Source organism: Xiphophorus hellerii, chromosome 5 (genome assembly GCF_003331165.1).
Source record: "Xiphophorus hellerii strain 12219 chromosome 5, Xiphophorus_hellerii-4.1, whole genome shotgun sequence".
NCBI lineage: Eukaryota > Metazoa > Chordata > Actinopteri > Cyprinodontiformes > Poeciliidae > Xiphophorus > Xiphophorus hellerii.
This window is the reverse complement of record NC_045676.1, coordinates 11,488,029-11,503,260: the sequence shown is the minus strand read 5'-3', so window position 1 is coordinate 11,503,260 and position 15,232 is coordinate 11,488,029. Positions and strand designations below refer to the sequence as shown.

Below are 15,232 nucleotides of genomic sequence, written 5' to 3'. Positions count from 1 at the left end.
TTTTATGTGCGTATTAACTCTTTGTATGACTGTATTTCTGTAAAAAGGGTAAAATGTACATCATTAGCATCCTCTACACAACTCAGAATGGAAAAAAGGAGGCAAAGGTTTCCTGCCCGCTTGTGATCCCAAGGTCTGAGCATGGTAGGTAGATTTTAACTCTCTAAAAGGCTGTTCAGTTTGTCCAGGCCCGTCTGTTATTTCAGCTGTGTTCCTGACATTTGTCGTGCTGCCCCTCAGAGTGCAACCTTCACAGCGAATACCGCCTCCCCTGCGGATCCAGCTCTATATCCGAGACACAGTGCCTCTCCATGGGCTGCTGCTTCAACAAGCACCCCCCTGCCTGCTACTACCCAATGGATGGTGAGCTGCACTCTGTACCCCTACTGGCATTTTCACGCCACTTAACTAAGTGCAGTCGAGCTGTTTTAGAGTACAGAAAAGTACTATAGCTGCCAGACGTGTGAAGAAGCATATTCAGGGCAGGCGCAGCATGATTTAAGCTGGCAGCAACACAGAATGGCTAGAAGAATCTTGGGTCTTGTTATCAATTGCCTCCTGAGATTTCTGACCTTTTGTTCATGCGACCTTTTCGTAACTGTGCATGTGTATCTGTTTGTGTGTCTTTGTTCATCCCTCCAGAGTGCACTATTGACCGCCACATGATCTTCTCTGTGCCCGCCTCCCTCACGGACCCCCCTCTTTCTACTGCGCTGCTGGTCGCTGCCACCAACTCCACCTGCAGACCTCAGAGGGTGACCCCTGAGTATGCATTGTTCAAAATCCCAATGGATGGCTGTGGGACACGCAGAGTGGTGAGATTCATAAATCATGTCAAAATATCAAAGAATGGGTTGGAAATAAACGCCATTATGGTCAGACTCTCAGGGTTAAGCCAAAGGCATTTTAACTAATTTGGTTTGTGAATATATTTTTTATTTTACTATATACAGCTGAAACCAGGCCTTATGTGTAAAAAGGCTTGCAGCAGTTTCTTTTTTTCTCAACATTAAATCCAACAGAACCTAGCTGTAATGTGGGTTAGGACTAGCAAAATTATTTGTATTTGCAAATAACAGATTGAGATTTTTTTGTTGTTGTGTGTGCATGCTTCATACGGCTGTGATTTAAAGCATTAATTTCATATTTAAGTAATTACATAGATTTAAAATGTAAACATTTTTAACACAATTAATTGCTTTTATTCGAGTCAGAAATTTCTGTTGGTTGTACACCTGAAAATCTGTTGCGCAAATGACAACCACAGACGGCGATCATCAACAAAGCCTCTTCTCTTGGGACACTTTGGCTTAATTTTTGCTTGTGAAACGATCTGATGGGAAGTTGGATAAAACTATTGTGCAAAAAGGAGTTGGCCTATCACAGATGCTATCAAAGCTTAAAATACCATCTCAATGGAAAACATGTTGCAGCAACCACGGATGTCCCAAATGCTCAAATTACTAAAGAAAAAAAAATTGCATGAATGATTACGTGTTCTTGAAATACCGGTATAACACTTGGCATCAATGAATGAATAAAATATTTAGCAGATTAAAAATGAACAGTCAATCTTTGTTACTGAGCTCATTTTCCAATTTAATCAATAATTCAGCAGCAAAAAGAGTTTTTGAATTGAAAATGTTGCTTATATTGTTAGATAAATTCTGACAACATAAGCAACAGGCAAAAGGCTTATGCATAAGCCTTTTGAGCATTTGAGAATGCTCAGATGTCAATGTGTGTGTTTTTTAAGGGAACACCTCAAACACACTGCTTCCTTGTCTGGCTGCATTAAAAAAATAGACGTCAGCCAAGATTTCAAGTCTGGTTCATCCTTTGGTTCAATTCCCAGATGCCTGAAAGTTTCTATGTTAGTCCGTTGAGTTGTATGCAAGCATAAGCACCATGGAAGTGTCCCGCAATGACAGGAGTCAGGAAGGAGACAGGTTTTGTTCTCCTGAGCTGAACGGGTTTTGGCTCGAAATGAGACAGTGGTGAGCTTTCAGAAATTCTTGTCTGCAGTGTTTTCTACTTTGGGGGCTTTCCTGTCTGAATTTCTTCTGCTTTAAACTAAGTAACAGCATAAATTCTGAACAGCCGAACATATTTGTATTTGCAGTTAGTGGGCGTTTTCTTTACTGTTTTGAAATATCCTTGATGGCCTAATGACTATTGTAGGAGATGGCTGTCAGTACTGGTGCTCAATGTTCCAGAACATTAAGGCAACCACCAGGAGGACATGGACCCACTACGGATTACTTTTCTATGTTTCAAGACTGTTTACTCATAAAAAGGTGTTTCATCAAACAAAGGTTTGTGTAGTGTTTGCAGTTTTTCAGTTGTGGATTTTTTGGGCAGTTTTGGCCAGGAGCTGGTAAATATGGATTCAACTTGGGAGGTTCTAGTGCTTAAAGAAATGTGACCCTGGAAAGGCTACATTTTCTTTAAAACAGACTCTGAGCTGTTTTGAAACACAGGGGAACATCCTAAACAAACATGAAGGCTGACACTTTTGGGATCATATCATTGGATTAAGGATTGATTCATCCAAATGGACAGAATAGATTTGTTTTTTGGAATGTTTTTGCAGGAGTAATTTTTTAAGGATGTGTAGTTTTTGTTCAAGATTAGATTTTTAAGGTTCATCTTGATGTGATTTTGGTGTTGAGTTTCTAACAAAACACTCTTCACTGACTGCTCTGCAGTGCTGACTGAATATGATGTGATTTTGTGACAGTTTATGTAAGAACAAGTCTCTGTGCTCTGTTGGGTGTAATTGTCTTGTGAGCTTTCACTATAGAAACATCAACAGATTTGAATGTTGTTGTGCTGTCAGTTTATCACAAATCTGCTCCAAACTAACTGGTTATGTAGGTAAACATAAGATTGTTGCTTTGAATGGTATCAAGATGCACTTGGCCGAAGTCTTCTCTAACCTGTTAAAAACTTTTTTCAGAATTTTAAATTTTTCCAATAAATTGATCATCTGCCATAAAATGTAATTATAAAAGGGCAGAAAAATGGCTTTTATATTGTAAATTCAAAATGGACACCAAATGTACCCCACATAAGTGATGATCATCATTACATGCTTGCAGAGCATTTTGCAATAATGTGGTCCTCACTTTTGTGCTCTTAAGTTTCTGCTTGCATTATATAACTGCAATTTTCAACTCCCTGCGAATGTTTTTTTTTTTCTGGGTATAAAACGGGATTAACTGTAGATGAGTTTCAAACATTATCTTTACCTTTTTTATCCTAGTTTCACTGAAAGAAGAAATATCAACAAGTAGTGAGATTGTCCTATGCATTTTTTTTTTTTTAAATACACGAGATGAAGCTCAAGATCTTTTCTTTTAATTATTATTAAATGTATAAATCCTAATTGTGGGACACATTTCACCCACCCCTGTGTTAGTTTTCAGTTTAAAAGATGGATGTTTTAAAGCTTTTATTTTTTTGTATTTGTTGAGCATCAGAAAAATATATAGCTATTCTATTAAATATATTGCAACACAGGATGTTTATTTTTGTTACCAGCATTTTCTTTCTGTCCTGACAGGTGGTGGGGAAGACTGTCATCTACATGGTGGAGATTATGAACACAGTACAAACTGTCAGCCTTAACTATGGCACCATCACAAGAGATTCACCTGTCAGGTCAGCCAACTCTTTTATATCCTACCTGTATTAGTCTTACTGCTCTATCTGAATAACCTCATGCACCTTGTTTGTTTGTTTGCATCGTTCCACTGAAAGATCAAATTACGTCATCAACATGCACATAATTTGTGGTTTTAAGTTTTTCTCCCATATTTGATTCTTTCTTGACTGTAGATGTTATTTAATTACAAGTGTGTCTATATAAATTCCAAAAATATTTGAACTTTATTTTGATTCAGTTCAAGAAGAAGAAGTCCTTGAACTGAACAATACAACTTCATTGGGACATATTGATATGTTAAAACTTGTATTTCTGATTCTATGGTTTTTGGCTCTCTGCTAATGAAAATATGGCATTTAGTTTCTCATAACATTGAATATTACCTAAGAATAGCTAAAATTATTTTTCATGCAAAATTTTATGTTATTCCCTAAACAATCAAGTTTGCTGCTCAACAGTTAACCAGCAGACTGTCATTAATGCTTGCTGTATGCAAGCATATTATTGGAAAGTTCAGTGGAAGGAAAATGTGTTATACGGAGAAAGTGCACAAGATGACTGCACCCTTCAGAGGATTGTGAAGCAAAGCTCATTCAAGAGTTTTGAGAAGCTTCACAAGGCTGGTGGAGTTTTACTTTAAGAGCCATCACACAGACGTATCGGGGACATGGGCGAAAACTGTCGCAGTTATTCTGTTGTCATTCGTGAACCAGAGACATCAAAGGGACTTCAGCTCGGCTAAGAACAACAATCTCGGAAAGTATTCAGTGAATGTAATGTACATGGACATGCTCTTCAGCAAGGTGACATATTTGTAGTCAAATTGCATACGTCAGTAAATTAGATATTGCAATTCCACTGACCAGCTGGATTTTGGGTTATAGCTGCAGTCAATTAAAAATAAGACTTTTTTTTTTTTTTACTGCGTAATAAATCTACTGGAGTTTAAGTTTGAAGGAAAATAAAGCAAATAAATGCAAACAAATAAAACAAACTTAATTCTTAATTTCAGATACTCTAGTTGTAAAAATGTCATGCTAACCAGAAGTCATTACAAAGATCAGTCTTATTTTAACATAAAAATAAAATGCAATTTGGCATCAGTTCTATGAGATGCACGTCTTTGAAATGAACAAATTCAGAAACATTAAGGCCTGTGGAGTGGTTTTTTTACAGCTGACTTCAAACATGCATCAGTTTTCTGTGTGTGATTAGCTTTGCTGGCAAAACAAATCTGAACTTTGTTAGAAACGCTGTACAACAGATGCTATGCTCCTGAAACGCTTCCAGTGAATGCTTGGGGAGCAATAAAGCCACAAGAAAGCCGTAGCAGCTGTTTCTACGTTCTGATCTCTCAGCGCTCCTACTTTACACTTGCTGTCTGACTGCAAGTAATCTTCAGTTTTCTTAACCAGCATGATCGCAACTCATTGTGATTTTGATTGCAATACATTTGGTTGCAAAAGTAAAATTGTAAAAGCAATACATGTTGGATTTAAACAGTTTTTGCCATGACTTCAGTCTTGTCCACTATTTTCAGGTTACTGGTGGAGTGCAGATACGTGCCAGGAACAGTTCTCAGTGTGAGCTATGTTGTTAAAACTCCCACCTTTGGTCCTGATGTTCATACTCAGGGGGTGTTTGGAGTCCAGCTCAGGATTGCCAAAGGTAAATGGTCTTTCTTTCAAAACCAAAAGGTTCCGTTATGTTTGAGAACAGAGGTGGATATTAAAAGTCTCATGATATTAAAAAGGACAGTATTTCATGTTTAAGTGCAGTCTGTCTTAGTAGTGCTATCTGGTTGCTTTGAATATGATATTGTCTGGTGAAATATGATTGTAGCTCTCAAGGACCAGACTTGGAGTCCCCAGTTGTAGTCGATGCTGAACTAAAGGGCTGTTTTACACTTGGCGGTGATTCTTGGCTGCATTTTATCATCTGTGTTTCAAAATCTAAATTATTAGTCAAATCTAAGCTGGAAAGTACATTGAACAAAGTTACTTAAATAGTTTGTGAATATAAAAAGGACTTTTAAAAAAAATTGACATTACAACTAGCTTAGAATTAGCAAAAACAAAGAAAAAAAAAAAATACAATGTATGGTCGAATCAAACCGGTCTACAATATTCTACACTGATTCATTACACCTCTATTAAAGATTACAAAAGAATGATTGCATCATGAAAAATGTAGATGCATGCTGGTTGAAAGCTTGTTGTTGAACTGATTATTTCCCTCCTATGCTACCATCTAATATTAGATGCCCAGTACACCAGTTACTACCCACAGTATCACCAGCCTCTGCACATGTTGCTGGGGAAACCTCTCCACCTTGAAGTGCGCCTCCTCGGCTCCCCAGATCCCAGTTTGGTGCTGCTGGTGCACTTCTGTGTGGCCTACCCTCGCTCTGGAAAAGCAGCGTGGGTGTTGCTTTACAATGGGTATACCAGAACATCTACACTATTAAAAACAACCAGCATTGACTAAATCAACCTCATCTGAGGAGGTAGTTTCTTTTAAGAATTTAAAATGCTCATGCCATCACTCCAGTTGCCCCAACCCTCTGGACCCAGCCCCACCAGAGACAGTTCTGTCAGACCCGACGCCACCGTCTCCTCAGAGTCAGACTCGCCGCTTCACCATTAACACCTTTCAGTTCCTCCCTGATGGGGAGTTCCAGGATATGGATGAGGAGGTAAGGCTGAGCAGAGACGGTCACTGTAAATATAAGCCTCAATATGGCTTATTAACAGTTGCTTTGACTGAGTTTATATATATATTTTACCTGAACGTAACTATTTATTAATGAGATTAAAATTCAAATGAGGTTTTCTTGTCTGCAATACTTTATTTACTCATTCCTGATCTTCATTTGGCTCCCTTTCAGATCTACTTCATGTGTTCAACTGAGATCTGCTCTCCTCGAGATGGTCCTTGTGTTGAGGGATGCTTTGGTCACTGACGATGGAAAAATTGATTTAATTCACAGCATCCTTGAGCTCCAGTGTAAGGTATGCTAACATGCAGCTTTATTGTAATCAGACTGAAAATGTCCAGAAAGTTTGTGAAAGCTGCAATTTAATTTAACCTAATTAAATGAGAATGGTGATTGAGTAAATAACTTTTTTTTTTGTTAGTCAAAACATACATAACACCTGAAAAATGATGGTACAAATAGCTGAAGCTCCTGTTTGAAAGCTTTTATATTTGTGTTCTGACTGTCTTCTCTCCTCTTTGTCCTCAGATATGATACAAATAACCTTCAATAAAAGCTCTTAAACAACTCTGAAGGCGGGGGTTTGTGTTTTCCTTTAATCCTGCAACTATTTTACTTATTGACATGGGGATGAGCAGTAAACATTTAGGTTAAAACTACAGCAAGAAAATCACCTTGTCTTCAGAAAGGCATTACATGCGAGCTTTTTGAGATACTGTTTTTAAAACATCCCTCATATTTAATTGTAATTGGAGGGTACTTTTTGCAAATTCTGCTGATAAATGTTTGCATTTACACCAATAAATGCATCATAGAAATGTATATGAAGTGTTTTCAACTGAACAAAGTCAAAATATACTTCTACTTTTTTGCCGAGGTTTTCTCTGTCATTCTGTTTGCCAGCAAAATAAAAAGGTCAACATCTCAAATTGAGAGGAATTCATGTACTTAGTATTTGTGCTGAAGATGGATTACAAATCTAAGTACGATAAAGACAAAGATGAGATTATGTCTTCAAATCTCGACCAAATGTACTTTATTTCTACATTTAAATTTCTGCCTGTAAAGTCAAGAACTTGATATCATCTAATGAATTAAGACTCTTTGCTTGTTAGGTCAAATGTTAGTTCACACAAATCCTTGTAGGTGCACCTATATAAAATGCTTTTCTCCCAACATTCAAAAATAAGATTTTTGTTGAACAACTGTTCAAACTTAATTTCACCGTCGTATGTATAAGCCTGTTTAACAACTCTTCACCATCTGCAAACCCAGTACATTGGAAATATCCTACAAGCTGCATGCAGATATTTACATGGCTTACAAATAATAAATGGCAGTCAAATTCACATAATTTTTTTTAAACTGCTGTTCTTTGAATTCAGCTTTGTAAATAAAAACTATTTTGTTTGACTGCATAAATTATGTAAAATGTAATGGGGTTTGTCCAGTATCCTTAAGAACATAGTACCTTTTTGTTAAGACTTCAAATGCAAATTTTGACATTAAAAGTGTTCAAAGTGTAAAAATCAATTCCACTGAAAACTACTAGCAATTTGCTTTTGCTGATTATCAGTGCATGTATAATGCGTTGTACAAATCGTCAGGTCACCACCGCAAACTTCAATTACATTTTACATACAGTTTTGGGGTTTAATGTTGCAACATAATTCACTGCCTAATTTCAAAATAAAAGGAAATTGTGCATTTTTTTTTCTATTTGGCCTCATTGTGTCAATGCTTTGTAGAGTTGGTTATCCCTAGCATCTCCACAGCGAACTACCATGTTTCACCATGGAGATGGCCATGGGAAGTATTTCTTTGTAGGCTAAATGTAAATATACACATATATACTCTTGTATATATTTTTTAAAGATTTAAAACCCATGCATCTTTTACCTTTTGCTTCAATTATGCCATTTTGTGTTTTTATATAATCCCAGAAAAATACATTGAGATTTGTGATTAAAGTATTAATACCAGTTCAAGTACTATCAGTAGGCAAACTCAGAAAATAACTGAAATATCTCATACAAAGATGGTGTATATGTTTTAGTCCTTATGAGTTTAAAAATCAACCATCTTCTAACTGGGTGAGTTTTCCATATTTTTGTCATTTTGGTTAAATGGGCTTCTATACCCATAGCTCATAAAAACACAGCTTGTTTCAATTGATGTAAGTTTATTTAAATTGCACATGCTGAGAGGGAGCAATTTAATCTGGGGTTGTGAAGAGGTTAGACACCTAAACCCATCTGGCAATGGGAAAAATATTTGCATTGCAGTGTATTAAATTACCTAGATTTCATGGCTGAAAGCAAGGTAAATAATATACAATTTCTTTTATTTAGGAGCCAATAAGCAAATATAGTACATCGTCTTTTCACCCACTACTAAGCCTACCAATTTCTACATTTATTTGACCACAGAACTGTTTTTTTTTTTTTTTCCTTAACCACTAATGTAAATGCATACTACTGGGTCATGTTTGGTTACTCTAAATATTGCAAAGAAAACTTACTTATAATCCCTTCTGCAAACACTGGCACATTCCTTTTGCTAAAAATAAAACTGGGCAATTTACTGTCTGAAAGAAGGGAAACATACTGTGCTACTAAAACTCATATAGAGAAAATGTATTGAAATTTAATACAAAAACACTACAATCCTAAGAGGACTCATATTAGAGTTTCTTCAAATATGAGTTTTGTATTCTGAGGAAGCCTCTGTCTTGCTGTTAGTCAAGAAGAGGATGCTCAGGGTTGTCCGTGATCTTCAGTCTCTGAGAAACCTTCTTTTCACCATCATCTCCAGATCTCCCAGAACAGGACCAGCTTTCTTTATCTGTTTGTTTGAACTTTTTAAAGTCCCTGGCTCTGATGCTGCCACCCTGGCAGATTATGACAGACAAGATTGTATTCTCCACAGCAGATTTAAAAAAGATATGTGGCATATTGCTGCAAACCCTGAAGGACCACAAAATAAAGTCTGGTCTCTCCCATTTTGTAGACGGCTTCATCCTTTCGTCTGTATGTTAACACTGAAGTATTTTTCTGCCTCTGCCACCTCCAGATCCTCTCTATAGAAAGTGTTTGACCTGACCCTGTTTCTTCTGAAATCTAGAATCTTGTTTTGTTCGCATCCAAGATAAGATGATTGTTGCCACACCATGCCAAAAAGAGGTCCGCCAACTCTGTCTTCAGCTTCGTGACCATCTCTGATACATCTGACGACTCCAGAGTCAGCAGACTCTTTCTGAAGATGACAGGACTCTTGACATAAAGTGCAAACTTGGTGTAGAGTGAAAAGAAATGGTAAGAGTACAGTCCTTTGTGATGCTCTGCACATTTTGGCATGTTGTAACCACGAAGTTCAATGTATTTTATTGGTTTGTATGTGATAGCCTAAAACAAAGTAGTGCATAGTCACCTGGAAGCTGTGATTGTGGCAGTAGCAGCATTATGCTGTGGGGATTGTCTGCAGAAAGGACAGAGAAGTTGGTTAGAGTTGATGGAAGATAAATGGACTCACATATGGGACAGTCATGGGAGAAAAACAGTTGGAAGCTTAAAAGTCTTGAGGCTGGGATGGAGTTTTGCCAGCAGGAATATGATCCTAAGGATGCAGCCAGACAGGGGAGTAGATTAGATCAAAGTACATTAATGAATATCCTGAAAGTCCAAATTAAATGACAAATATGTGGCAAAACCTGAAAATTTAGTTTCACAGATGCTCTTTTGCTGTCAGTGAAAGATGGTGCTGCAAAGTGCACACCACAGTTTTCACATTTTTGATGGTAAAAACTGTTGAAAACCACTTTCCGTCCGCTTCACCATCATGAACGGTTCTGCATTGGTCCGTCACATGAATTCTAAATAAAACCCAAATATGAAAAAGTTAAAGGGGTGCTAATATTTATGCAAGGCACTGAACATTTGAGAGAACTTTTGAGCCCAGTATCTGGTGAAAGTGATGTCATTGTTTTCCCTCATACAGTATACACTCAATTTGTGGTTCACGGTTTAATGTGACTCATTAAGACTTGACTGAAACTGTCACCAAATTACCAAATAGTTTGCATTTGGGTAAATTTAGGAAAGAACAGAAGTCTGGAAAGTTTAGGGTTTGCCTTTAGATTTAGCTACTTATGCCTTCTGAGTATAAGAACAAGCATGTCCTTTAAATGTTTATGACCAGTTTATTTAGGAGTCAATAAAGCCTTCTCTGTACCTTTTTTATATGTTCCTTCTTTGGTAGCCTTTGACCACTGGGTGTCATCCAAGCAATAAAATTGCCAGAGGAACATGAGGTTCTGTGAGCTGCATGACTCACAGCTGGGCTTGTGTGAGGACCTTGGCCTGGGTAATGGTTGTGTAATGAGTTAGGCATGAAATCTCGCAGAGAAGCCCACCCCGTTATTATTTAGTCATGTGAGGTGTCTGCATGGAAACAGCTGGAAAATCCGAACAACACAAGTAGAAATGTAAGGAGGATAATTTGATTTAAAGTATTTGGACCGAGGGGAGCAGAGAGGCTCCTAAAGCAGTGCTTTCCCTCCTCCCCATAAACACACCTCCCCTCAGTAAAATGTATGGAAGCACTGCGGCACACTGCGTGTATTTTGCGGGCTGCATGGCTGCCTGGCTCAGCGTTCAAAGGCAGAGCGGAAGATAGGAGGAGGGGAATGAATACAGCAGGAGAGTGGGAGGAGGAGGGAGGGAGGACAGTTTCCTTTCTGTAACACACACGCTACAGGAACACACCGCCGGGAAAAAAACGGGGAGAGGGAAGAAAATAATAGCCAAGAGAGGGAGAAGGAAACACCGCAGCCCCTCCGTCCGTTTATCCGTCCCTCCGTTTGTGCGTCCGTCCTTTTGGTTGTTTTTTTCCCCCCACTTTAAGCCAGAGAAAGCTTTTTTTTCCCCCCCTCTTGCGGACTAACATGGACAAGAGCTCATGAGGAGGGCTGACTTTCAGTGAACCACTTCTCTGTGGCTGATAGGGAGGAAAAAGGCGACGGGGAAGACATGTTGAGGGGCTCTTCGTCTTGAGGTTGCGGTAGGCTGTTGTCGGTGTTCCGCTCTCTAAACACTCGGCTCCGGTAAGAGGAGAGGAGGAGGAGGAGGCTTAAAAGACGGGGCAAACGAAAACTGAGCTCAGCAGTCAGTTGGTGTGTTTAATTGGTTTTGTTGTGGTCTGAAATAAGGCAGGCCTCTAAGGCAGCCCCGCAGTAAATAAATACACGGACAGCAGAGGGGCTACCTGCTTAGCTTCAAATTAAAGCTGCTTTTATTTTACATTGACATTTTCATATTTGCTGAGAGTAAAAACAAAGCAGGCTATTAGATATTTGCTAATTTTTTTTCCTTACAGACGTCAACTCTTTAGGGGGGTTGTAGAAAGGCCCAACTTAGAAAAAAACAACAAAAAAAAAACTTGTCCTATTAAGACGTTTATTATCCTCCACCGTCAGGCTCTAGGCACGGAGGTGCAGAAAATTAAGTAGGCGGTCTTAGCCTCGGTTTATTTCGGGTAAAAAAGGAACAAAAGAAGATTTTTTTAAATGTTAATGTCGACCGACGTTGCATCCATCATGCTGCCTGTGTCCCGGGCTCTCATAGACCGGGACAGGGAGCTGGAGACCATGGCCGGGGTTCACGCCAACCCGTCCGGTGCTCCAGGAGCCGTGCGAGGCATGAAGCGCGGAGACCCGGAGCCCGACGGACAGACGGCGGCCGCTCTGGTGGACTCCACTGGGGCTGAGTGCAAGCGCCCCAGAATCGACGGCTCAGGAGGGATCGGCGAGATTGGACAGGTGAGGACAATTGGCGATTCATATTTTAAGAACAGTAAGACTGTTTTTATTCAACATGTTTATCCAAGTGATGGTTGTTGTTGGAGCTGCAGCAGAAGGCCCTGCATGCACTCTGCTGCTTCCATTACCAGCTGGGAGGGAAATACCACCACGTTTCACAGCTACACATGCCTTGAGTTGACTTTTAATACGAAGCAGGAGTTGTAACAATGTAACGCATTTCTCCATCAGGCTGCTTCTCAGACATCCTGTTATAACTTTTCAAAATCATCTGGTTGATAAATATCCTTAAAGCACAACTCAGGGTGGACAATGTAAACAAACCGAGCCTTTAATTATGTGGCCAATGTAGGGTTAGCGGTATGAACTAGAGATGCACATATCAGCATTTTCCTCAGCCAGTACCGGTTTCTGATTCCCTTCAGATTGTTTTATAAATATTTTGTAAAACATCTTTTCAAAACTAAGGGTGAAAAGTGCTGCATGTCCTTTTATAGACACATTTAGAGTCTAAAACATAATATAAAGTTTATACTTATTTATGCATCAAAGTATGTCTCTGACCTTTATCTGATTTATACTAAGCAATAAAAAAGTAAATGACAATAGAGCTGTCTTGGCCTCAGTGCACCAAAAATGGCCGTATCTTGTTTTTAAAAGAGCATCACCGAAGGGCAGAGGGATGTGCGGGATATCATTAGAGTGGATTATGTAGGCTGAAGTACTCCACTGGAAGACAGACAGCAATTTCTCCACCACTGAAAGAGCCAGTAATGGAGGTGAAGTGGCCTGTTTGCTCCTGTTTGGGAAAACTAAATGGCTTGCTTCAGATCGCTGTCCTGTCTAGTGAGTGCTGACAGGCAGTGCCTGCTGTAATGCACTTACACACGTGATTGGGGGATTGTATGTTTGTGTGTGTTGGGTGAGGGGGGGTCGGATCAATCGCATTCAGGCTCTAAAACGTATCGAACTGCCTGGCTGGACAGTCCGGAAATGAGAGTGGGAAAGGTACCCTCTCCCCTTCTCACCCCCCTCAAAGGCAGTCTCTGTTGGTTCTGCAGGAGCAGATTTGCACTATCAATGGCAGTAAAGAGGCTTTGTTTCCAGCTTATGGGATCGCTGTGGATACTGGAGGGATCAAAGATTCTTATTTAAATAATCTTTAAATAAGAATAAAAAAAAGAACAAAGTGGATGCCCAGATATTTGTAGCGGGTAGTAAATGAAGATTAATATTATTTGTTTGGAGCTTCTCAAATTGGCTGCCACCAGTATGATCAATTAGTACAATAATTTTTCAATCAGAATTGATAAAACAGTTTTGAACCTTTCAGCTGAAAAAAGTACATTATAATGTCATCACTGTGAAATGTGATGGTCGTCAGTGTATTACTTCTGACAGGTTATAAATTAAATATTAATTTGTTTAGAGGATCAGAAAATTAATTTGGAATGAAGATGGAGAGCAATAAACAGCTGGAAATTTTGACTCCAACAGTTAATTTAAGCTTGACTTTGAAAGAAATTCATTAATAGACATATTATCATCTCCTTGTTTACATTTATTATTGTTGAAGCTTATTGTGTTTAAAAAAAACTGAAGACGGAGCCTCGAACCTTATCATATTTTGTAACAAATCTGCAAACTTCAAGGTGTTTGACAGACCAACTCAAAGTAGTACATAATTATGAACTAGATAGAAAATTACACATGATTTTCAAATGATTTTACAAATCTGTAAAGAGTCGCATGCTTTTGTTTTCAGTCAATCGTTTCAGAACTACCCTTTCCTGCAAATTTTTCAGGGTATGTATTTATTTTGGTTTGACTTTACTGAACATAGTGTAATAAAAGAATAAACAAACAAAATAAATGTAAAACAAAAAGCAAAACAAATGATATGTATATCTGCTTTGCACGTGGAGAGTTTATTTGCCTTTATGAAAAAGCTTGAGCTCAGTTTGTCTGTGTTTTTTCTTAGTCTTGCCTCAGATTCATTGTTGAGTTTCTTCCTGGATTGGTCTGTATTTAGTGTCATCTTCCAGCATGATGCTGCCACCCTCATGCTTCACCCGGGGGATGATTCGTTCAGGGCAGGAACTTATGTATTGTTTTGTATATGGACCAAAAAGAAAAACTCAGTTCTGCTGTTAATGGTTTCTACCTGAGCTTCAGATATTTGCAGCTCCTCCAGAGTTACAATTTCCTTCTCTGCTTCATTTCTGAATAATTCTCTCCCTTCCAAGCCTGTCAGTTTAGGTAGATGGCCATGTTTTACTAGATTAGTAGTTGTGCTAATTTCCTTCCGTTTTTTGATTTATTGATTTGGGTTTTATTTTATATCTCAACCTGTCTAAAACAGGATATAACCTGTTCCTGTTTAGACAAGGAATGGGAATCGTCCCATTCCTTTCTCTTCACAGTGCCTTGTTCACTAGTGTTGGTTGAACTGGATTATTCACTAGGTGTTAGAGTACAGGGGCTTAAATAAAAATATATTCCACACTTTTCAATAAAAAAAGCCCCACCAAATAATCTTTTCTTTCCACTCTGAAATGACGTGCTACTTTGTGGTGGTCTTGTCACATAAAAGCTAAATAAAAACATTGAAGTGTGTTGTTCTTACTGGAAAAAAGTGGTTTACTTGAACTTTTTCCGTTTACTTTCGTAAGGTACTGTATTTATTTTCCTCCAACCCGGTGATGACATAAATATTCTAGAGTCAAACTTTGCTAAATGACCTTAAGTTTTCCGACTTTTGCAAACTTGTTTCCAAGAAAGCCGTATGGAAGTGCAGAGAAGTGTGTCTGTTAAGCTAATCTGCAGGGATGGAAAATATTACAGCTGCCCCAGCTCTCAGAAGCAACAGAGTCCCCCTTACTTAATCCTTTCCATCCTTCATGCTAAGCAAAAAAAAAAAAGAAGAAAAACCTTTATTGCTGACATTACGGCAAGATTTTTTTTTTTTTTTTATGGCAAGATTTGAACTTTGACCTGAATGTGAAGGCAGCACATTTGGGTGTGGTTGAGTAGT

General features: G+C 38.5%; 2 protein-coding genes across 7 annotated transcripts in view; both read left to right on the top strand.

Moving 5' to 3' along the window:
• Positions 1-33: 33 nt before the first annotated feature.
• Positions 34-6,957, top strand: LOC116719478 (zona pellucida sperm-binding protein 4-like). The gene is made up of 9 exons (XM_032562000.1): positions 34-144; positions 241-363; positions 643-815; positions 3,566-3,663; positions 5,208-5,335; positions 5,928-6,108; positions 6,218-6,362; positions 6,555-6,678; positions 6,912-6,957. Exons 1-8 carry the CDS (start codon positions 54-56, stop codon positions 6,627-6,629), a joined length of 1,014 nt encoding a protein of 337 aa, XP_032417891.1. The 5' UTR covers positions 34-53; the 3' UTR covers positions 6,630-6,678; positions 6,912-6,957.
• Positions 6,958-11,093: 4,136 nt separating this feature from the next.
• rbfox2 (RNA binding fox-1 homolog 2) overlaps positions 11,094-15,232 on the top strand; it is a 49,378-nt gene continuing 45,239 nt past the window's right edge. For 2 of the 6 annotated variants that reach the window (XR_004339191.1, XR_004339190.1), the window contains exon 1: positions 11,094-12,198. Coding sequence is in view for 4 of the 6 variants with exons in the window: in XM_032562022.1 (XP_032417913.1) it covers positions 11,947-12,198 (252 nt within the window). In the remaining 2 variants the exon portion in view is untranslated. The remainder of the gene's footprint in view (positions 12,199-15,232) is intronic. The other 4 variants (XM_032562023.1, XM_032562022.1, XM_032562021.1 and 1 more) reach the window with 4 other exon arrangements.

Excerpts from the sequence above, each read along its gene's own strand:
- LOC116719478 (XM_032562000.1), top strand. The coding sequence starts at position 54 with ATGTACATCATTAGCATCCTCTACACAACTCAGAATGGAAAAAAGGAG. Across the intron at positions 816-3,565 it reads GCTGTGGGACACGCAGAGTG|GTGGTGGGGAAGACTGTCAT; the intron begins GTGAGATTCATA and ends CTGTCCTGACAG. Across the intron at positions 6,109-6,217 it reads TGGGTGTTGCTTTACAATGG|TTGCCCCAACCCTCTGGACC; the intron begins GTATACCAGAAC and ends CCATCACTCCAG.